The sequence below is a fragment of the Ostrea edulis genome, chromosome 9 (genome assembly GCF_947568905.1).
Source record: "Ostrea edulis chromosome 9, xbOstEdul1.1, whole genome shotgun sequence".
Classification (NCBI taxonomy): Eukaryota; Metazoa; Mollusca; class Bivalvia; order Ostreida; family Ostreidae; genus Ostrea; species Ostrea edulis.
Window position 1 is genome coordinate 54,066,326 of NC_079172.1, and position 24,433 is coordinate 54,090,758.

The 24,433-nt window shown below is 35.9% G+C and overlaps 1 protein-coding gene across 4 annotated transcripts in view; it reads right to left on the reverse strand.

The window, feature by feature from the left end:
• The window catches only part of LOC125659620 (retinoblastoma-associated protein-like), an 89,791-nt gene that overhangs the window by 43,776 nt on the left and 21,582 nt on the right, over nucleotides 1-24,433 (reverse strand). For 3 of the 4 annotated variants that reach the window (XM_056149635.1, XM_056149637.1, XM_056149638.1), the window contains exons 5-13: nucleotides 18,659-18,787; nucleotides 15,902-15,937; nucleotides 14,066-14,142; nucleotides 13,493-13,600; nucleotides 11,136-11,224; nucleotides 9,229-9,300; nucleotides 5,494-5,603; nucleotides 4,226-4,282; nucleotides 3,198-3,260 (exon numbers count right to left, since the gene is read on the reverse strand). In XM_056149635.1, the coding sequence (XP_056005610.1) occupies nucleotides 3,198-3,260; nucleotides 4,226-4,282; nucleotides 5,494-5,603; nucleotides 9,229-9,300; nucleotides 11,136-11,224; nucleotides 13,493-13,600; nucleotides 14,066-14,142; nucleotides 15,902-15,937; nucleotides 18,659-18,787 (741 nt within the window). The remainder of the gene's footprint in view (nucleotides 1-3,197; nucleotides 3,261-4,225; nucleotides 4,283-5,493; nucleotides 5,604-9,228; nucleotides 9,301-11,135; nucleotides 11,225-13,492; nucleotides 13,601-14,065; nucleotides 14,143-15,901; nucleotides 15,938-18,658; nucleotides 18,788-24,433) is intronic. The other variant, XM_056149636.1, reaches the window with a different exon arrangement.

The window sequence follows — 24,433 nt, forward strand, 5'->3', positions numbered from 1 at the left end:
GTTTTGGTACAATGGAAAAGTTGGGTTTTTGGCAGATAACAAGGCTTCACCAATAATACAAAAGGCCCAAGGGCCACATTGCTCACCTGAGTCACCTTAAGCCTATTAAAAAAATTTCCCTACATATTTGCATGTAAAACTTTGATTCCTATTGTGGCCCCAACCTACTCCCAGGGGCCATAACTTTTTTTTTTTTTTTTTTACAAAATTGAATCTACATTACATCAGGAAGCATTCATGTAAATTTATCTGGCCTAATGGTTCTTGAGAAGATTTTTAAACATTTTCTCTAATAAGGCTATATATTTGTATGTAAATCTTTGATCCCCTATTGTGGCCCCAACCTACTCCCAGGGACCATGATTTTTTACAAACTTGAGATCTGCATTACATAAGGAAGCTTTCATGTAAATGTAAATTTTTATGGCCTAATGGTTCTTGAGAAGAAGATTTTTAAGGATTTCACCTATATATTCGTGTAAAACTTTGATCCCCTGATGTGGCCTCATCCTATCCCTGGAGTCATGATTTTAACAAACCTGAATCTGCACTATGTCAGAAAGCTTTTATGTAAATTTCAGGGCTTCTGACCCAGTGGTTCTTGAGAAGATTTTTAAACGACCTCATCCTATTTTTCTGATCATCTACCCTTTGAACGGGGGCATGGCCCTTCATTTGAACAAACCTGAAAGCCCTTCACCCAAGCATGCTGTTCGCCAATTTTGGCTGAAATTGGCCCAGTGGTTCTGGAGTAGAAGTCGAAAAATGTAAAATGTTTACAGACGACAGGCAATCAGAAAAGCTCACTTGAGCTTTCAGCTTAGGTGAGCTAAAAAGCTCCAAATTGTCCATTCATATGAATCAAAATTACATAAATCCCCCCCCCCTCCCCAGTCACATGAAATTAATTTTCTAACAGTAAATACTCCCAATACTAAAATTACCTGACATAGGGTATGCTTCTCATTTACAAAGCTTAGCAGAAAAACTCAAGAGTCTAAAGTTCCAATATAAAATTGTTTATTTTCAATTAGAAGCTGGTGTTGCAAATGAAACCACATTGCAATATATTGCAACATTTCATTTTGAAGATTGCAATATGCCACAAATTCACAAAAAGATGCCACTTAAAATTTCACTGAACCAAAACCAAACTACTCAGATGCAGTGTTGTGAAGAGCATTACAATCACAAGTATTTACAACCAGAAGCCATCAGTTTTCTTAAACTAACCTGTTTGCATATACTTGGTTTTGCCTCCATATTCTGGCATAAAACTTTCAGAACAAAGAGTTAATACATTGCACTAATTTCAGCCATAGACTCTTCAATGTTTGACCATATCCGGTTTCATAATTAACACTCTACTTTCATATTCTGTGTAGTGCTAAAACCACAGTTGGACATTACGAGTAGATTTCAGGTACATGATATTTATCATAAATACTAGTATCTGACTTATAAATCACTATGTAATACTAAACACCACTAATTTCACTTTTCACTTATAAACTATAACCCTAATACAGTCAAAACTGCCATAGCGACCCACTGTATTAAGCGACTCCCTGTCGTATGTGACCGTAAAAATCCCCCCAAAGTGTTACCCTATCTATTGTACCTGTACTAAACGACCACCTGTCTAGCGCGACCAATGACCATGAATTTTACTACCTTTTCGTGTAATTTCATTTATCTATACATTTTTCGATCACAACGCGATTCCTACTTTCGATTTCAGCTGAGCATGACTATTCTGGAATTATCGCCCCTAACACTTTTGTTTTAAAATGCACAGGTAATAGCTACTCTGAATCAATTATTATTACTACACCCAAGGTATCAATTGGTTAACGTATGATCAACATGTAGGATCGTGTGAGGTTAATTAACAAAATCCGCCTTGTTATTTATTTAACAAAATCAAGAATCAGGGAATCTCGAAGGTGTGAATTTCGACAGACTTTGAGATGTGCGGGATAGATCGGATATGAAATCTCCCACCTGGTATACCATTATGTTCAACAGAGTGGAAATTAGCCTGATTGTGGTATAAATCAGGTAAATATTATGCCTGGGACTCAAATTATAAATGGAGTATTTGCGATTTTCCAGTACAATCCAACATACCCAAAGTTTCTAGAATTTAATGTCTTTCAAATTGAATAACACATTACCAGCATAAATGTACAAAAGGAGACGCAACACAGTTACACTTCATCACTTGCTTTCTTACCACCAGACAAGCATTATGTTTATTTAATAACAAGAAGACTATACATAAATACTTTTTACAACAAAATGTTTTTAAGTTTTAGAAAATTTCATAAATGAGATTTAAATCTCATGTGATATGAAACGCATGCAATAGAGCTGAAACAATTCACCGAAATATCGATACTGTTCAATATAAATGCTTGATTCAATGTTCGATTCATTGCCTCTATTTTCGATTCGATATGTTTATTACAAATGGGTTCAGTAAAATACATCAGGCTTGGCCTGTACTTCTTTATTTTTACCTGCATAGGGGACAAAATAGCGTCGAATAATGTTCAGACTGTTGTTCGCGTTGAGGTTGACGAAAATAATAATGAACTTTACCAGTTTAAACTTATGAGCCATCAGGCATCTTACCGTTTGGCAGTTTGAAAACATTTTGCTTTTAAAATTATGATTTTGAATTTGGGTTTTTCATCAATTGATGTTATAGTTGGTTTCTTAAATCTTTAAACTGACAACACTGTTTATAACCCGACAGAAAATCCCTGTCAGAATACTACTACCTGCAGAAAACAAACAGAACACCCAAAAATTACTCTGGTATGAAAAACATGAACTTCGATTTCAAAGCTATTAACCCAAGTTCTTTCAAAAAAAAAATGAACAGAGTAACAAAATATAAAACCAACGGGAAAAAATTCCAATACATAATTATTCAATAGTAAATTTTCACACAATACACTTGGAATAAAAATGATAAATTTTCAGCAAATGCACTACATATATATCTGTTTCCACAAAGTTCAAATTCAGATTGGCTATATCAGATATCAAAATAAAATCCCCAAGGAATTTTTTCAATGCCGTTTTGGTGGAATTCAATACTATAGGCACGTCATGGTTGGATTATGTTCCATCTCTTTAGAATGGACTCTGATTGAATGATTACGCATTGGAACTGAACCTTTGTGTACCTGAGGATTGCCTCTATGGAGTCTCCAGTAACAGACAGTGTGTTTATTTTCTCAATCAAGTCACTATAATGTGTACAAATGAGGTGGTTAATGTCACAAGAGAAGAGGGTTCTTGTCACTATAATGTGTAGAAATGAGGTGGTTAATGTCACAAGAGAAGAGGGTCTTTGGGAATGTGTAGAAATGAGGTGATTAATGTCACAAGAGAAGAGGGTTCTAGTCACTATAATGTGTAGAAATGAGGTGGTTAATGTCACAAGAGGGTTCTAGTCACTATAATGTGTAGAAATGAGGTGGTTAATGTCACAAGAGAAGAGGGTCTTTGGGAATGTGTAGAAATGAGGTGATTAATGTCACAAGAGAAGAGGGTTCTAGTCACTATAATGTGTAGAAATGAGGTGGTTAATGTCACAAGAGAAGAGGGTCTTTGGGAATGTGTAGAAATGAGGTGGTTAATGTCACAAGAGAAGAGGGTCTTTGGGAATGTGTAGAAATGAGGTGGTTAGTGTCACAAGAGACGAGGGTTTTTGGGAATGTGTAGAAATGAGGTGGTTAATGTCACAAGAGAAGGGGGTTCTTGGGAACGTGTAGAAATGAGGTGGTTAATGTCACAAGAGAAGAGGGTTCTTGGGAATGTGTAGAAATGAGGTGGTTAATGTCACAAGAGAAGAGGGTTCTTGGGAATGTGTAGAAATGAGGTGGTTAGTGTCACAAATGAAGAGGGTCTTTGGGAATGTGTAGAAATGAGGTGGTTAATGTCACAAGAGACGAGGGTTCTTGGGAATGTGTAGAAATGAGGTGATTAATGTCACAAGAGAAGAGGGTTCTTGGGAATGTGTAGAAATGAGGTGATTAATGTCACAAGAGAAGAGGGTCTTTGGGAATGTGTAGAAATGAGGTGGTTAATGTCACAAGAGAAGAGGGTCTTTGGGAATGTGTAGAAATGAGGTGGTTAATGTCATAAGAGAAGAGGGTCTTTGGGAATGTGTAGAAATGAGGTGGTTAGTGGGAGAAGTGGAGGAACATACCTGACTGGGGTTATTGGGGGTCCGTCTGGTTCATCATTTCTTGGCGATGACAGATTACTACAACAGAGTAGACATGTATTTACTGTATCTCTCTATCTCTCATCTGTATCTACAAACAGCTGTATCTTATGTTAGGCCAAAAAAAAAAACAACCAAAAAAAACAAACAAACATTCAAACCAAACAACAAAAACAAACTAGAACTGTCCTTTCGGGACTAATAGCCCCCCTTGGAGTACACTATATAATAGATAAAAACAGACTTCCTCAGATCAAACCAGAAGTTGTCTAATCAAATGGTCATCTAGTATACTTTTTTTTATTATTGAAAATGTTGCTTTATAAAAACAATCAATGAATCAATCAAATATCAAAATATTCTCGATAATGCTCAATATAAACACTATACCAATAAATAGGATTTTATATCCGGTGATGCTCAATATAAACACTATACCAATAAATAGGATTTTCAGAGAAGTTAATTGTTTATTATCATTTCTATTAATTTGGTACATGGTTTAAAAATTGCTAGAGTATGCTAAAATTCTCCTAAGGCCATATGCAAAATTTTAATGGTTTACGCAATTGTCGGGATGACCCAGACTTAGTCAAATACTTTATAGACAGGAGTATCTAATTTTTGGATTTTCAAATTATTTTTTTTAAAATTCAACAGAAATTGAAAAAATGGTTAATGTACATTGTTTAAAAAGATGCAAGTGGGCCCAAAAAAAATAGCAATTGTTTTAATCCTTACTTATATCTTATACTGATACTTTAATTTGAAAGTCAATGATAAAGTCAAATATAAAAAGAAACACATATAACTGCATTGTGTTCATTTTTTGTTTTGGCATATGAAATATTCAACATTTGAAATATAATTCCCAAATAATTCGCTTCTCTCTGCTCATATACTCTATCAATGTATTAACTTATACCTACAGAACTATACGGCTATCAATTAAAATGAGCACATCACTTCCTAAAGACAAGTCATAAAATACAACTTTCATCCTCCCTAGAGTTTTGCTATCCCTGAGTTTCACACATACATTTATATAGACAGTGTATATGTTTCTAGAGTTCTACTATCCCTGAGTTTCACACATACATTTATATAGACAGTGTATATGTTTCTAGAGTTCTACTATCCCTGAGTTTCACACACACATTTATATAGACAGTGTATATGTTTCTGGAGTTCTGCTATCCCTGAGTTTCACACACACATTTATATAGACAGTGTATATGTTTCTAGATTACCCATTCTGTTCCAGTGGCTGCAGATGAGAATCATGCTGTAAGAACAACAATTCATTCAGGTCTCCTTTCTGTTTGTAGTCTCTCTCATACTGCTCCGTCAGCGACAATAACTGATAAAAAAAACAAACAATGAATCATCAGCGACAATAACTAATAAAACAAGAGGTACTGTGAGCAATGCTCACTAAGAATACCCCCCCACTTACCCCAATCTCCCAAAGGGTGTTGTTAATAGGTATAAATTACCTCTTTCCTAAATGTAAAAATATGGTATGCCTTTGTAGAAGAAAATGGAAGATATAGTCCGAAAACAAATCCATGGCATAAACGTATAATTTTGATATTGAGATCAAAGGTCAAGGTCATAAAGACGTCATGAATGTACATGACACATAGTCTCATGGTGATACACCCATGTCTTATGGTATGACTATGTCAAAACCCTATAATCAATTTTGACCTTGAGGTCAAAGTTCAAGGTCATGAAGGTACCCGACACATCGTCTCATGGTGATACACTCATGTGTCAAATATGGTATGCCTATGTCAAAGAACAAAGAAGTCATGGCCCTGACACGAATCCATTGCAAAAACCTTTAATTTTGACATTTTGACATGAAGATACATGACACATCGTCTCATGGTGATACACTCGTGTGTTAAATATGGTATGCCTATGTCAAAGAACAAAGAAGTTACGACCCGGACACGAATCCATTGTTAAACAAGAGGACCATGGGCCACATCGCTCACCTGAGTCACCTTGGCCCATATCTGAAGACTTTCCATATATATTTGCATGTAAAACCTTAGTCCCTATTATGGCCCAAACTACCCTTTGTAAACTTGAATCTACACTATGTCAGAAAGCTTTCATGTAAATGTCAACTTCTTTGGCCCAATGGTTCTTGAGAAGAAGATTTTTAAAGCTTTTTCCTATATTTGAATGTAAAATTTTGATCCCCCCCCCCCACTTGTGGCCCCATCCTAACCCCCGGGGGCCATGATTTGAACAAACTTGAATCTGCACTATGTCAGAAAGTTTTCTTGTAAATATCAGCTTTTCTGACTCAGTGGTTATTGAGAAAAAGATTTTAACTATATATTTGTATGTAAAACTTTGATCCCCCCTTGTGGCCCCATCCTACCCCCGGGGGCCATGATTTGAACAAACTTGAATCTGCACTATGTCAGAAAGTTTTCATGTAAAAATCAGCTTTTCTGGCTCAGTAGTTCTTGAGAAGAAGATTTTTCCCATATATTTGTTTGTAAAACTTTGATCCCCTATTGTGGCCCCATCCAACCCCCAGAGCCCATGATTTGAACAAACTTGAATCTGCATTATGTCAGGAAGTTTTCATGTAAAAATCAGCTTTTCCGACTCAGTGGTTCTTGAGAAGAAGATTTTTAAAGATTTTTCCTATATATTTGTATGTAAAACTTTGATCCCCTATTGTGGCCCCATCCAACCCCAGGGGCCCATGATTTGAACAAACTTGAATCTGCATTATGTCAGGAAGCTTTCTTGTAAATCTCAGCTTTTCTGGCTTAATGGTTCTTGAGAAGAAGATTTTTAAAGTTTTTCCCTATATATTTATATGTAAAACTTTGATCCCCAATTTTGGCCCCATCCGACCTCCGGGGGCCATGATTTTAACAATTTAGAATCTGCACTATATCAGGAAGCTTTCAAATAAATCTCAACTTTTCTGGCTCAGTGATTCTTGAGAAGATTTTTAAAGATTTTTCCTATATATTTGTAAAAATGTATGTAAAACTTTGATCCCCCTTTTGGCCCCATCCGACCCCCGGGGGCCATGATTTTAACAAACTTGAATCTGCACTACTGTATATCAGGTTTTTTCCGTGTGTATCTAATTTCCGCTTTGTTCGCGACGATTTCTGAATCGCAGAAAATAAATCCGCGTAAATTTCATACAAAGTTTTGTTTTTGTAATAGAGTTATATAGCATACATATAATGGTGCGGTGAAAGTTCTGTGTTCAGTGTGTTTTGTTTCCCCCTATATCCGACAAGCGCCAGGTAACAGTTATGGGAGCCTCGGTGTTTATTTAATAAAGGACAAGCTAATTAAATGGGTCACGGTCTGTGCTTCAATGGATAATTATACCTGAGCTACTCATACATGCACATATAACGGTACATGGTTGATGGCCGTTTTAAACTGAAAATGATTATCGATAAATATTTTGTACTAGTACCATTATAGCTAACGAACAGTGATTTACGTTACTATACCTCCAAATTGTACATATTTACAATATACTTGAGTGTAAACAAAAATGAACACTGGTACGCAGCACAGGTGTGTGATCAGCTGAGCGTGTCTTCCGAAATTGACGAGGTGAAGTTCAATTGATCTCTAACCCGGATGAAGGCACTTGGAACAAAATGGCTGACAAAGTTCTATGATTACATGCGAACAAAACCCGAAATCGTCAGAGATGGATTCAGAGAAACAGGAATATCATCCTTATTGAGATTTGATTATAATTGCGACAGTAACTCAGAAATCTTGTAAATCGTTTCATTGGCTGAATTTTTGCATCAAAAATGAAGAGTTATACGTACAAATACAAGCTTTTACCCCCGATTCGTTCATAAGTTTAGATAATCGTGAATTATATTTTTGCTATGACTTTGAAATAGTGAAAATATGATTCGCATAAATTTAACATACTGTTTTAGGTTCTGATTCGCGGAAAAAACATGACGCAGAAAAAACCTGATATACGGTATGTCAGGAAGCTTTCATGTAAATCTCAGCTTTTCTGGTTTAGTGGTTCTTGAGAAGATGATTTATAAAGATTGTCACAATATATTTGTATGTAAAACTTTGATTCCCTATTGTGGCCCCATCCGACCCCCGGGAGCCAGGATTTTAACAAACCTGAATCTGCACTATATCAAGAAGCTTTCACATAAATCTCAGCTTTTCTGGCTTAGTGGTTCTTGAGAAAAAGATTTTTAAAGATTTTTCCTATATATTTGCATGTAAAACTTTGATCCCCTATTGTGGCCCCATCCGACCCCCAGGGGCCATGATTTTAACAATTTAGAATCTGCACTGTATCAGGAAGCTTTCATATAAATCTCAGCTTTTCTGGCTCAGTGGTTCTTAAGAAGATTTTTCCTATATATTTGTATGTAAAACTTTGATCCCCTATTGTGGCCCCATCCAACCCCCGGGGGCCATGATTTTAACAATTTAGAATCTGCACTACCTAATAAAGCTTATCTATAAATTTCATCTTTTCTGACCCAGTGGTTCTTGAGAAGAAGATTGTTTAATGACCCTACTCTATTTTAACCTTTTCTTGATTATCTCCCCTTGGAAGGTGGTCTGGCCCTTTATTTTAACAATTTAGAATTCCCTTTACCTAAAGATGCTTTGTGCCAACTTTGGTTGAAAATGGCCCAGTGGTTTTTGAGAAGAAGTCAAAAATGTTAAACGTTTACAGACGGACGGACTACGGGTGATCAGAAAAGCTCACTTGAGCTTTTAGCTCAGGTGAGCTAAAAACTATGAAAAAGAGCACTGCTTCATTATTTTTATTTTAGTTTGTAGGTTTTCATTTTAGCCTGTGGATTTTTTACCCACAGGCTAAAATTAGCCTGTGGTAGAAAAAGTTAATTTTGACCCCTGATCTATACCTTAATCTCGCTGTATGCTAAAATCTATACCTCAATTTCGATGTCTCCTAAAACTTATACCTCAATCTCTCTGTCTCCTTGGAATAATCTTTGAAAGTATGGCTCCACTCTACTTTTCTGCACAAGGACTATCTAAAATAATATGATGCAAATTCTATTTTCAATTTTACTCAATCTTGTATTAATCAACAATTAAAATCATGATAAAAAAAATGGACTTACTACAATAGAAGGCCCACTTTCACCAGAGTTACAATACTGACAAACAGAGCTATGAATCTAGCTAAGCTTATAACACGAACAGTGGTTAAACACCTGTCTTCAGAAAACTATGTCTTCCGATGCTCCATATTATTTGACAAATTGCGACTACTTTGCTGTGATATGAAAAATTTCTAAATGTCCCGGTATAAAATCTTTGGATCTCTATTGCTGTTGCAACAAGAGGCTCATAGGCCACATTGCTCACCTGAGCAGCAATTCCTAGCAATAAACAATCTTGAGCAAACTATCGTTATACAAGCAGCTTGGTTCAGGAAAAACCTTTTCAAAGGTAACAACTAAAAATTCATTAATTATCAAACTTAATTATTAAATTTGATTACAAATTCATTAAATATCATATGCCCTTGTAGATGGGTATGGCCTTTCATATCAACAAATTTCATCTAAGGATGCTTTGTGCCATTTAGTTTGGTTTCCTTCACATGTAAAACTTTCATCCCCTATTGTGGCCCCATCCTAACCCCAAGGGTCATGATTTTTACAAACTTAAATTTCCATTTTGTCTGGAAGCTTTCATGTAAAGTTTAGCTTTTATGGGTCAGTGGTTCTTAAGATTTTTAAATGACCCCACCATATTTTTTTCATTTTCATGGCCCTTCATTTCACCAAACTTGAATCCCTTCACCCAAGGATGCTCTGTGCCAAGTTCGGTTGAAATTTGCCCAGTGGTACTGGAGAAGAAGATGAACATGTGAGAAGTTTACGACAACAACAGAAATGCTCACTAGACCCTTTAGCTCAGGTGAGCTAAAAATCAACGAACAGGAACAAAACTCAAACTCGATTTGTAACTCATCAATATTCATCTGCATACAAATAATCAGGCCTGGGGGTTATAAAACTTTTCTGAGCATGTTTTCATACTCAAACTCTGTGCTCTAAATGGTACTCATACTGAAAAGTGAAGGTTAAAAACTCTTATAAAATCATTCTCGTACTCAAATGTAGTACATGCTCTGGATTTTTCGAGTATGCTTTGGAGCTTGCTCAGAATTGTACTCAAAATAAATATGGCTGAGTTTGAGTATGAGTGCGGTAAAAGTTTTTTAACCTCCAAGCCAGTTAAATATCTCAAGGTGTTTAGAAAAAAGTTTTAAAAAACTGGTTGTAACAGTAATTTTTCTACGTTAAAGGGGCACAACTCCATCAAAAATCAATGAACCGGAACAAAACTTATCTATACACACCTGCCTACAAAAATCAATTCAATACCTCAAGGCATTCAGAAAACAAGATGCAGAAAACTGGGTGTCATGGAACGACAGAAGGATGGATCAGCCTTAGGGTAAAACTATATGCTCTGACCATTTTGTGGCAGGATGAAAAAAAACTTGGCCTATCTTATAGCTCAGGTGACCTGATGATAACTGTTCTTTACGAAATCATTTATATTAATCTACAGAGTTCAATATTCATTGATTCCATAGATCAGTCAGGTCCTCATATTCAAAACCCCAACCAATTATCTAGCTAAAGCTGTAATTACATTCCTATAAAACAGAGAATGAAGACAAAAATTAACACTTAAATTAGTAAACTACAAACATTGCTTTTTGTGATTTCCATCTATTTATTTATTTTTTTAGATGTAATTGTAGAAAATATTTCAGACAAATTAGTCCTGTCCAAAGCAGTAAATATAAGTGATACATTTTTATCTATACAACTGAAACATTCTGTACCTCTTCATAAGATAGATCGAACTGCTCCGAGAGAGTCTTCAACATCAGACCCTCCTGCCTCTCCGAACCCTCCATAACTTGAACCTCATCTAACATGTAAATACACATCCATATACATGTATTTAAAGTCAATCATCAAATCTTGGACAATTCTTAAAGGCATAGTGTCTATTTTTAATTTAAAAAATAACATCACAATATTTTACAAGAAGAACTCCAAAAAAACAAATTTGTAGTATTAATTATGAGTTATCTATAGCTGCATCGCTTTGAAATTGAAATCATTTTGACGTTTTAGCTCTTTATAAAAAGTTCGTCTGGAGGACAATATATTAAACTGACAAACAAGAGGCCCATGGGCCACATTGCAAACCTGAGTCACCTTGGCCCAGATCTAAAGATTTTCCCTATATATTCGCATGTAAAACTTTGATCCCTATTGTGGTCCCATCCTACCTCCTGGGCCCATGCTTTCAACAAGCTTGAATCTGAACTATGTCAGGAAGCTTTCATGTAAAATTCTACTTTCCTAGCACAGTGGTTCTTGAGAAGATTTTTAAAGATTTTCCCTATATCTTTGCATGTAAAATTTTTATCCCCTATTGTGGCCCCATCATATCCCCCGGGAGCAATGATTTTTAACAAACTTGAATCTCTTTAAAGATTTTCCTTATATATTTGCATGTGAAAATTTAATCCCCTGTTGTGGCCCCATCCTACTCCCAGGGGTCATGATTCTAACAAATTTGAATCTGCACTATGTCAGGAAGCTTTCATGTAAATTTCAGCTCTTATGGCCCAATGGTTCTTGAGAAATGTTTAAATGACCCCGTCCTAATTTTGTTATTTTTGTGATTATCTCCCCTTCATCTAAGGATGATTTGTGTCAAATTTGATGGTTCTGGAGAGGAAGTAATTGCTGTATTTCAGCATGAAAAATTTTGATCCCCTAATGTGGCCTACTCTAACTTTGGAGGCCATGATTGAACAAATCTGAATCTACTTTATATCAGGAAGCTTTCAGGTAAATCCCCACTTTTCTGGCCAAATGGTTCTTAAGAAGATTTTTTAAGATTTTCTTTATATATTCACATTTCTAACTTTGATTTCCTATTGTGGCCTCAACATACCCCAGGGGGTTATGATTTTATTAAACTTGAATCTACATTATGTCAGGCAGCTTTGAATTCATGTAAATTTCAGCTCTTCTGGCTCAGTGGTTCTTGAGAAGATTTTTAAATGACCCCACCCTATTTTTGCATTTTTAGTGATTATCTCCCCTTTGAAGGGGACATGGCCCTTCAATTGTACAAACTTGAATCCCCTTTATCCAAGGATACCTTGTGCCAAGTTTGGTTGAAATTGGCCCAGTGGTTCTGGAGAAGATGAAAATGTGAAAAGTTTACGCCTATAACAGACAATGGACAAATTTTGATCAGAAAAGCTCAACATTTGAGCCTTTGGCTTAGGTGAGCTAAAACGTTATGGTCCAGACAACAAAAATGCCAAATAATTCAATCAATTGACCTTTATATATAAGGTCAAGGTCAAAGGTAAATAAAATGGTACGCGACACACTGTCTTATCATGGTATACCCACATACCAAATATATAAGGGCTTTAATGTCAAAATACAACAAGATTGCTACACGTAGCCATGTCCACCGCCGCAAAAAAAAAAGTTGAAGCACAAAAGTCCCATAACTCCTGTACTAAAATTTGTCAAATCAAAATGACGGCGCAATATGATGAACTACATATGGTGACTAATAATCCTACAAAATTTGAACAAAATCCGTTGAGCGGCTTCGGAGAAGTTGCGTCCACAAAGTGTTCCTATAGTGTAGCACGTACAAATTCAACAAAGTCCCATAACTCCTGTAAAAATTGTCGAATCAAAATGGCAGCGCAATATGATCAACTACACATGGTGACTAACAATCCTACAAAATATGAACAAAATCCGTTGAGCGGTTTCTGAGGAGTTGCGTCCACAAAGTGAAGTGGGACAGATGCACGCACGGACACCGGTATCTCTATGTCCCCTTCCACGTTGCGGTGGGGGAGAAAAAAAGTTGTTACCCAAACAAACTTTGTATGAGAAATGGAAGAAGAAGCAGATGAGCTAAAACAAAATAAAACTATAAATTTTCTTCAACATTTTCCAGTGAATAATCTCATGGACCCTTAACTTAAGACTTCTCATGTGACTGAGTGTCTTCGCTGTTTCATTTAGTGTTCTCACATTAATAAAAAGTTTGTAAATACAATATTTATATGCGTGTCATTTAATATTCCTGCGATGCTGGATCCACCATACCCCTCAATAACAATACCACACTTGTTTAATTACTCACCATATGGAGAATTCAATAGGAAGCCAGGCGTATCCCGTAGCACATACTCATAACAGCATACTAAGATGTAGAAAGCTTCCACTAGTTGCCCATCTGTTAATAACCTCTCTGAAACATTTCAAAATTCCTCCAAACTTAAACGTGTACATACAAACATGTCAATTGCATGCCAATGATCAAATAAACCTCAGCATATGTTCAGCTACTCTTGTTTGAGTCATATAAAAACATTTTCTCATTTAATTTACATTATCTTGTCTCCTCACAAAGCACAAATACACACATCAGACATCCTAAAATCAAAGTAAACCTAATTGTTAATCTCAGTTTGTGAACCTGAAACTTCATCCTGTAAAATTTGACACATTCTGTAAAATCTGACACTTTATTCTGTAAAATCTGATTTATCTGACATTTTATTCTGTAAAATCTATTCTGTAAAATCTGACAGTTTATTCTGTAAAATCTGATTTATCTGACATTTTATTCTGTAAAATCTATTCTGTAAAATCTGACACTTTATTCTGTCAAATCTGACACTTTACTCAGTAAAATGCTTTGTTTACACTGTACCTTTTGCCAACAGAAATAACACCCAGGAGAGCCGTTTTTTGTTTGTGACCGTCTCTAATGGAATGCTGCTGGTGTCCCTTAAAATTCATAGAAACATAATCACTATGATCAAAAGCATATCAATATTTTGGAAAAACAATTATTTTGAGTAAATGGTAACTCTGTTTTCCATCAAATTACATGTACTCATTATTATTATTAATTTTTTATTTTATTTTTTTTGCACACAACATTTACTATTATATGAACATACAAGTTTACCCATAACATAGAGAAGCAAAGTGATTGTTATGTACAATCTAGTAAAATGAGCTAGATAACTGTTATACCTATCACTGGTGATGTCTAAATACCAGATAACTGTTATACCTATCCATGGTGATGTCTAAATACCAGATAACTGTTATACCTATCACTGGTGATGTCTAAATACCAGATAACTGTTATACTTATCAATGGTGATGTCTAAATACCAGATAACTGTTGTACCTATCACTGGTGATGTCTAAATACCAGATAACTGTTATACTTTTCAATGGTGATGTCTAAATACCAGATAACTGTTATACCTATCACTGGTGATGTCTAAATACCAGATAACTGTTATACCTATCACTGGTGATGTCTAAATACCAGATAACTGTTATACCTATCCATGGTGATGTCTAAATACCAGATAACTGTTATACCTAGCACTGGTGACGTCTAAATACCAGATAACTGTTATACCTAACACTGGTGATGTCTAAATACCAGATAACTGTTATACCTATCCATGGTGATGTCTAAATACCAGATAACTGTTATACCTATCACTGGTGATGTCTAAATACCAGATAACTGTTATACTTATCAATGGTGATGTCTAAATACCAGATAACTGTTGTACCTATCACTGGTGATGTCTAAATACCAGATAACTGTTATACTTTTCAATGGTGATGTCTAAATACCAGATAACTGTTATACCTATCACTGGTGATGTCTAAATACCAGATAACTGTTATACCTAGCACTGGTGATGTCTAAATACCAGATAACTGTTATACCTAGCACTGGTAATGTCTAAATACCATATTAGGTATCTGTAAGTAACAACCCCTCCCCAAGAAGTTTTCAAAGTGAAAATATTGAATTTTCTCAGTTTACCCCAATCTCCCAAAGGGTGTTGTTAATAGGTATAAATTACCTCTTTCCTGAGTGTAAAAATGTGGTATGCCTTTGTAGAAGAAAATGGAAGATATAGTCTGAACACAAATCCATGGCATAAACTTATAATTTTGACCTTGAGGTCAAAGTTCAAGGTCATATAGAGGTCATGAACATACCCGACACATCGTCTCTTGGTGATACACTCATGTGTCAAATATGGTATGCCTATGTCAAAGAACAAAGAAGTCATGGCCCTGACATGAATTCATTGTAAAAACCTTTAATTTTGACCTTGAGGTCAAGGTCATATGGAGGTCATGAAGGTACATGACACATCGTCTCATGGTGATACACTCGTGTGTCAAATATGGTATGCCTATGTCAAAGAACAAAGAAGTTATGGCCCGGACACAAATTCATTGTAAAAAAAAAAAAAACACTTTAATTTTTACCTTGAGGTCAAGGTCATATAGAGGTCATGAAGGTACTTGACACATTGTCTCATGGTGATCCACCTGTGTGCCAAATATGGTATGCCTAAGTCAAAGAACAAAGAAGTTATGGCCCGGACACGAATCTGCACAGACAGACAGACGGACGGACAGAGTGGTTCCTATATACCCCCGTGAACTTCGTTCGGGGTGTATAATAATATACAAGATAACAAAATGTACATAGAAATACCCTTTCTCTTCTTCTTTGAAGATAGTACGACACAACCTACAAAAAATATCAATACGTAGTATGAATGACTTGAAAAGACACTTGTGTTTCAATGGCAATTAATTCTTCAAGTCATTTTCAATTCTAGAGAAATGAATATTCATGTAAATGTGCATATAATAAAACAAGCATTCTGTAAGTATTGCATAGCAATCCATGTCTCCTACTGCCCCAAGTTAAGTCATTTGCATATTCTGCCTTAGTAATCTTACAAGTCAAATATTCTTTATTTAAAGTTGGAAATATACATTGTATAAAATATGAGCTATTTACTTTCTTATTTATGGCAACAGTTTAGGAATAATTATAAAATTTTAAAAATAAAACAAAATTTAAGGAGGCCCATGGGCCACATTGCTCACCCCCGAGTCACCTTGGCCCATATTTAAAATTTTCTCTATATTTATTCACATGTAAAACTTTGATCCCTATTGTGGCCCAAACCTACCCCCTTGGGCAATGATTTTCACAAACTTGAATCTGCACTATGTCAGGAAGCTTTCATGTAAATGTAAACTTCTTTAGTCCAATGGTTCTTGAGAAGAAAACTTTTAAAGATTTTCTCTAATATTTGTATGTAAAACTCTGATCCCCTATTGTGACCCCATTCTACCCTCTGGGAGCATGATTTTACCAAACTTGAATCTGCACTGTGTCAGGAAACATTCATGTACATGTAAAATTTTCTGGCCCAGTGATCTACAGAAGATTTTTAATAATTTTCCCGATATATTTGTACGTAAAACTTTGATCCCCTATTGTGGCCCCATCCTACCCCTGGATGCCATGATTTTAACAAACTTGAATCTGCACTATGTCAGGATTGATTGATGTTTTCCGCCACACTCAACAATTTTTCAGTTATCTGGTGGCGCCCAGTGTTTATTGGTGGAAGAGAGAACCCAGGTACAATGTACCTGGGAAGAGACCACTTACCTCCGAAATTAAACTTTCTCACTTACCGGCGCGAGCAGGATTCGAACCCATGCCCACCAGAGGTGAGAGGCCGTGTGATTTTGAGCGCGATGCTCAAACCACTTGGCCACGGAGGCCCTCACTACGTTAGTAAGCTTTAATTTCAATTTCTACTTTCCTAAACCAGTAGTTCTTGAGAAGATTTTTTAAAGATTTTCCCTTTTGTGGCTCAATCCTACCTCTGAGGAACACGATTCTAACAAACTTGAATCTGAACTAAGTCGAAGCTTTCACATAAATTTCACCTCTTCTGGCATGGTGGTTCTTAAGAGGATTTTAAAAAGTTTTCCCTATACATTTGTATACAAAACCTTGATCCCCTATTGTGGCCCAATCAGGAATCATGATTTTAACAAACTTGAATCTGCATTATGTCAGGAAGCTTTCAGGCCCAGTGGTTCTTGCGAAGATTTTTAAATGACTCTATCCTAGTTTTGCATTTTGAGATTATCTTCCCTTTGAAGGGGGCATGGCCCTTCATTTAAACAAACTTGAAAGTCCATTACTAAAGAATGCTTTCTGCCAAGTTTCGCTGAAATTGGCCCAGTGATTTTGGAGAAGATGTTGAAAATGTGAAAAGTTTACAAGACAGACGGACAGATGACGGACAACAGGTGATCAGAAAATCTCACTTGAGCTTTCAGTTCAGGTGAGCTAAAAATGTAGGAAAATAGAATCTAATAGTCTAAATATGGAGAGAGAGAGAGAGAGAGAGAGAGAGAGAGAGAGAGGGGTCTTTATTGTCAATCTTCATTCAGATTCTCAACCTCAAGTTCTATTGCTGTGTTATAAACAACCTCACCAACAGTATTCTCAACAATGAAGCATATAAAGATTAACATTTTCACTTCTACCTGGCCTCTTCAACATTCACTACTTTCTACCCACGTTTCTCTTGGAATGTCTAGATCTCTTGTATGTTTGAATGAAAAGTCAAAAAATCTATAAACGGATATTTATGGACCAGCAGGCTAGAGCTGTCAGTTCAGACATTTTTCGGTTCGGTTAACAAAACCTTGGTTTTTGGTTTTTTCGGTTCAGTTTTATTTTGTATGACAAAATAAAATAACTTGATGAATCCAAGAATAATAAAGACCCTGAAGTAATTATTTTTCAGTACAAACTGAAACAAAAATATCTATTACATTTTATTCAACAAAATAATAAGAAATATTTATTTTCAGACGACATGTACAAAACAACAGGCAACATTAGCTCTCGAGAGATTTTTAATCGACGATAAGCTCTAGGTGCAGTACTGTAAATTTAGACCTATGCATGGCACTTACTGTCGTAGTAGTAAGTTCTTAAACGTGCCAACACTTGCCGTGACATGGGGCCTATGTTTTCAAGATCATATTCGAAAGACCCGTGATTCTCACTTTTACATGCCGAGCATTTGGCGAAGGAGCAATCACCATCTATGCTTATGTCTCAGGTTTGAGTGGGGCTCGAACGCACGACCTCCCGAAGTAAACATTCTACCACTGACCTACTGCGATCCCATTGCATACTTAATGGAATAGTGACCTAATTCAGGTTGTGACACATCACCTGCCCCTCCCCAGAGATGCACCAACTGGCCAAGTTTCATGGTCCTAGGCAGGGGTTGAAATCAACTTTTTCTACCACAAGCTAATTTTAGCCTGTGGGTATGAAACTGACCAAGATTGAGGGTTTGAGGGAAAGCTCATAGTATATCACAATACGGCCCATCAAAAGATGGGCATTTAAAACTATTACCTTTCATATGTATAAAATAACGCAGACACTACACAGTACTCCCTCTCGACTTGTTTGAGGTGAAATTGGACTGCCTCACTTACACACAAATCACGGAAATGGTTCATCCATTTAAAAAGTAATGGCACACTGCAACAAACAAAAACAAAATGTAATTGTAAAACACAATGCCCTGAATGTGGCCACTTTCATTTGTTGATTTACTTTGAACAAGGTATTAAATTATTACATAATAATTATATTCCCCATAAAGCAATTAAATTTTGATTTCAGCCGTAGTGCATGTTAGTTAGTAAATAAGTACATTAATTTACAAATGTTCTTGCAGAGTGAGGCACTAACTCAGGGTAGTAAGTCTTCATTTCAAGAAAAAAATTTTTTTTAACTGTTTTACACCTAACACCATTTTACACTTGATAAACTTTGGGTGTAATCTTATTAATGGAATGTTCTCAGTGTTTATTTGTTTTTGTTTATTATTTTATTGTTTACAAGTTGTGTTTCATTGTCTGTTAGCCTACTGTAATGTTGGGATGTTAGTTCATTTTTCTGTTTGTGTTTTTATGTGACGTCACAGAGGGGTTAGTGCCATGCCAGGAATGGCACTAACCCTTAGTGCGCATGTCAGTAACCCTTAGTGCCATGCCTGGCATGGCACTAACCCCATCGCTTTGTTCCAAGTATTACCGCGATTCAAACTGCATTTCTCAGTTGTTGTAACAGAAAACAGCAATTTCCACAATTGATCATACATCCAGCCCCGTAAGATCTGCAATAGCTCGATATACAAGCCTGGCCTGCCCTCGCACTTCGCAACGTGCACTTGTCTCGGTTATGAGCAAACCGTCGCATAGAGGAGGAATAAACATACCTACACTTCTTCATCTCTTCAACTGCGACCATTTGCAACGATTTATAAGAGGCAATGCGACGTTCAAATTCTACAAGGACCAGTACGCCGCAATGTAAACACTCTCTCGATCTGGTATGGCTGCCGCGACCGCGCCTGCTGCAGACTATCTATTTAGCGACGTCACAAATTTAATTCTGACGTAGCGTACACTGATTCCCGTACTTTGGTAATATAACGTAGGAAATATCAACACATTAAAATGTTGCGAATTTTAAAGTCATTTATTCACCATTAAGTTCTCCTATATCATGGTAAACACATATCACGGGTGCATATCCCATGGTATTACGGATCAGCGAGAATAATGGATCGAAATCATTAGAGTTTCACGATCCGCCCCTTGATTTAGGCCCGACTTAAAAGCTCAAATTTAGTGTGCAAAGTCTTCATCTTGGAAGCCAGTGTGACGTGTCGTTGATTGTTACGTCATGGTGAACCATCCCTGTATCTTACAAAAGTTTGATAAGATAAATGCTGGCCGAGTTAGAAGGTGCCCCCCCCCCCTTTTTTTTAACAGAACATGGTATATGTATGCGACTGTACGCTGATCCTCTTTGTTATCGTGTATATACAATTATGATGTATCATACAGGCCGCATCATATTTAATGACGATTGGATTAGCTGATAAAACAGTGATTCATGATCACAATTCAGTCATCACCGATGTCTACATAACTCGGTAATTCTTCCAATTTTCCAAGCATCGCATGTATTGTTTTTTATAATAATTAGTCTACTATTTTTTATAATTTGGTATTGATCACATGTATTGTATATTTATTTTAATGATTTTATTATGTTTAAATCTAGATATTAATTTATAGAGATTTTTTAAAAAGCGTATTTCATTATATAGGTCTACATGCAATATAAAGTTAGCTTATTTCTATGTATATTCATGAAATCTAATTCTGTGTCATTCTATGATATTAAGTTATATGACCGCAAGAAGAAACGGGCCAACAAGTACATTTTTGAAGAATTTGGCTTGAAGATGGAGTTCACCTCAATGATCGCGGGAATCGCCTGTTTTATCACAGCATTCTATCAGCCCTTCGACTGATCCTGTGAAGTGCAGGTCCTAGGGAGACTCGTGTACCTGAATGGCATCTAACCTGTGCTGCAGACTATCAAGATCCAGTCAAAACGGCCTTTTTCAAGGCCACCAATAATTTAGAAAAGACACCACTATTACAACTTGCAAGAAAGGCAATCATTATTGAAAAGTTATGATAAGTTGAAGTACAAACGAATTTATATAGTTTTAATATAATTTGAATAACATTAAAGGCATAGGATCTATCTTTTATTTCAAAAAATGACATCACAATATTTTGCAAGAACTCCAAAAAAGAAATTTGTAGTATTAATTATGAGTTATCTATTAGCCCTATATAAAAATTTTGTCTGGAGGACAATATATTAAACTTGTACCCCGCTGATTGGTGGCTACACACAAACATAAGAGATGCGAAATCAACAGGGTACCAGTTTAGGCAAATGAGAACAGGGAATTATTTTGTAATTACTATCGTTATCCAATGTGTTTGTAAACATTCTGAAGAACATTGTGTGATTTTCTAGTTATGATCTTAAATTTCGCCACCTTTTTGAAACATGCAAAATTTCACCAATATCTTAGACCCTATGCCTTTAAAATGTAACCAAGACTCCATATAGTATCAATCATATGTAATTATATTTATTAATTATAATTTTCCTTTAATTTTTGTCTCTTTTAAAAGCCACTATGGGCATATCTCTAAAAACGTTTTTAAGGCGGTCAGAATTTACCTCAAGAATTTTTTACGGTTTTCTAAAATCTTATAAATATTGGGAAATCAGTTAGTAAATACTTTCAATACATATATAATCCCGTGGGGATCCGCGGGTTAGAATAGGTCCTCAGTACCCCCTTGCTTGTCGTAGAAGGCGAATAAATGCGGCGGTCCTTCGTTTGATACCGCAAAAACCGAGGCTCCATGTCACAGCAGGTGTGGCACGATAAAGATCCCTCCCTGCTCAAAGGCCGAAGCGCCGAGCATAGGCTTAAATTTTGCAGCCCTTCACCGGCAGTGTTGACGTCTCCATATGAGTGTTCAAAACATTCTCGAGAGTGACGTTAAACAATATTCAATCAATCAATACATGTATAGTACATTCATATAAGTTGTCTTTGTTGCGGAAATATAGTAAAAGATGGGGCATTTTGAACCATTTTTGTTGTTAGATTCCATGTCTAATGTTGAATATTTCGCAGCATCATGCATAATCATGCATATTATGAAAGACTTTGTATTTATTATATCACCATGCATATGAAGAGGGAGGACCAAGTTTTTAAAACTTGGGCCCGAGGCCCGATCACTTTGTAATTATATTACACTAAATACATGTACGTTCAAACTAAGTTAGTATTTAATATATGTATTGAATATGTTATAATTGTGTGTGTGTGCGCGCACTCACTTTATTCTGATAAGTACATTCGTACTATTTGCTATGAAGAAATGAATATATCAGCCTAATGGACTATCCCTACTTTAAATACTATTTTAATTCAAAGCGTTCAAGAGAAATGGAAGACAAATCTTCTGCATGTACTAGATCACTCCCCCCTCATTTTCTTTCTTCTTTTTTTATGAAATCGTTGTTAGGCTAAGTGGACACATTTGGATATAGCTGTTTCGTAGTAAGCTTACGTTGAAGGTCTCTTTTTTTCAATAATAGAAATATGCAAGAATTTTTACCCCTCTATTCAATGTAAACTGCCGAGAACAGTGATCTTACCACACAATGTCTTGGATAGGAACGAATCACAGGGGTTAAGGCTTTTTGGGGCCCGAAATCTAGATATAGAACCACTGAGCCAGAAAAGCTGAGATTTACACGAAAGCTTCCTGGCATAGTGCATATTCATGTTTGTTCAAATAATGGACCCCGGGGGTTGGATGGGGCCACAATAGGGGATCGAAGTTTTACATGCAAATATATAGGGAAAATCTTTACATTTAGACCTAGAGTTTCAACACGAAAGAGAGGGGAACAAGGACTTAGTATTGGTTTTATAAAAAAAAAAAAAAAAAAAAAAAAAAAAAAAAAGGGGGGGGGGGGCCGGGGGGGCTATGGCAAAAATCAAGGTCTTTTTTTATGTAAATGTTTTAAATAAAATTAAAATTGACATTGACTTAGTGTAAGGGAGTTATTAATGTGGAAGAAAATAGTAGTACTCAGAAAAAGCTCACTTTTATACAGCCAGTACTTCGTTTGGGAGACTTTATTATCGGCAGATTATAATCATATGTTGTCTTTCTCATTAGAAATACTTCTTTGGGTTTGCTAATATGGTGTAAAAATAAAAAAAAAATGCATGTTTAGGAAAAGCAGAAAAGGATGTTCCAAGAGAGAGAGAGAATATTTTAATCTCGGTTAAGATTCGGCTGGGCTGAATATTTGGACTGACCGAAGCTGAAAGTAAATTTCCAGACATGAATTATGAAGGACTGCTCCGAGATTCGGTGAAGGCGTCAGTCCAAATATTCAGCCGAGCCGAATCTCAACTGAGATTAATATAAGAATATTTGTGCGAAGTGTGTATGTGAGAGAGAGGATGTGTGCGTAGAGAGAAAAATGGAGATGTGTGTGTGTGTGTGTGGCGAAAGAGAGAGAGAGAGGGGTGGGAGGTGGTAAAACTTCTTTGGAAATTCGAACACACTTTCTCCGTTCTACCCTTAACTCCACATCTAAATGTATGCTGAAAAATGGCACACAAAAGAATGAATGAATGTTAAAGGCGAGCTCAAAGACTTACTGGTTTTAAACAACTTTCAATACTGTAGAAATCGCATTATGGTTACACGATGTTAGTATACTTTTTAGCCGAGTTGCAACGAAGTTGAACTCGTTTTAATTGCTTAAGTGCCAAACCTGCATATCATCATTTTTATTAAATTTCAAAAAGGGGGATGGGGTGTGTGCCCCCCTCCCCTTTCCGGATATCTATGCTGTGTTTAACATATTTTGTATCTCACAAATATTTTATTTAAATAGTAAAATATTTTAAAAATTACAATCAATGCATTTTTTCCCCATATAAAACCATGAAATTCCCTCACCCACTAAATTTAGACCCCAGGTTATGTTTTAAATATTGTAGTAACTAACGTTAACTGTACATTTCCCGCTGTTTACAAATTACTTTATGAATAATTAAGTAACTTGCATGAACAAATTTATTATTCATGGCAGCTGCATATTTAAAAAATAATTCACTTCGTACTGTTGAGTTGTTGACGGTCGCCATATGAATTAACTATCTTCTTTTTACTATATTCAATGTTCATATTCATAATTTTCTTTCCAATCGGGATCGGATGCATCAGTTTCATATTCGTGTCAGATTCATGTTCATCTTCGATTCATGTTCAGAAACATTTCTATTACTGACAGAAAAAAAAAAACGTTCACAGGTATGTGTATATCTATTACATAACACTTCCTATCTGCTTCAACACCCCAGACATCGATCGGCGCATGCTTTACCCGTGAAACAGCAAAAGTAACTTTTCTATTGTGTAATTCTTGCATCCTGGGTATTGTTATCTTCAATGTTTTATCAATTTTATTAGCATTATTTTTTCTTTCTGAATTACAAGTGAAAGAAAATATAACAAATGAATGATGAGGCCAAATTCAACTAATTAGTAAATTATCAACCATTGTCACAAAAAATATTGGGCGGATGGGAGAATTTTATTTTTTTAATTTTTATTTCCCGGGGAAAAAAATCATGGCAAAAGGCATCACACAATGTGTTAATCAAGTTAACATTCAAAGAATCCTTGGTAGAAGATGTAAAAC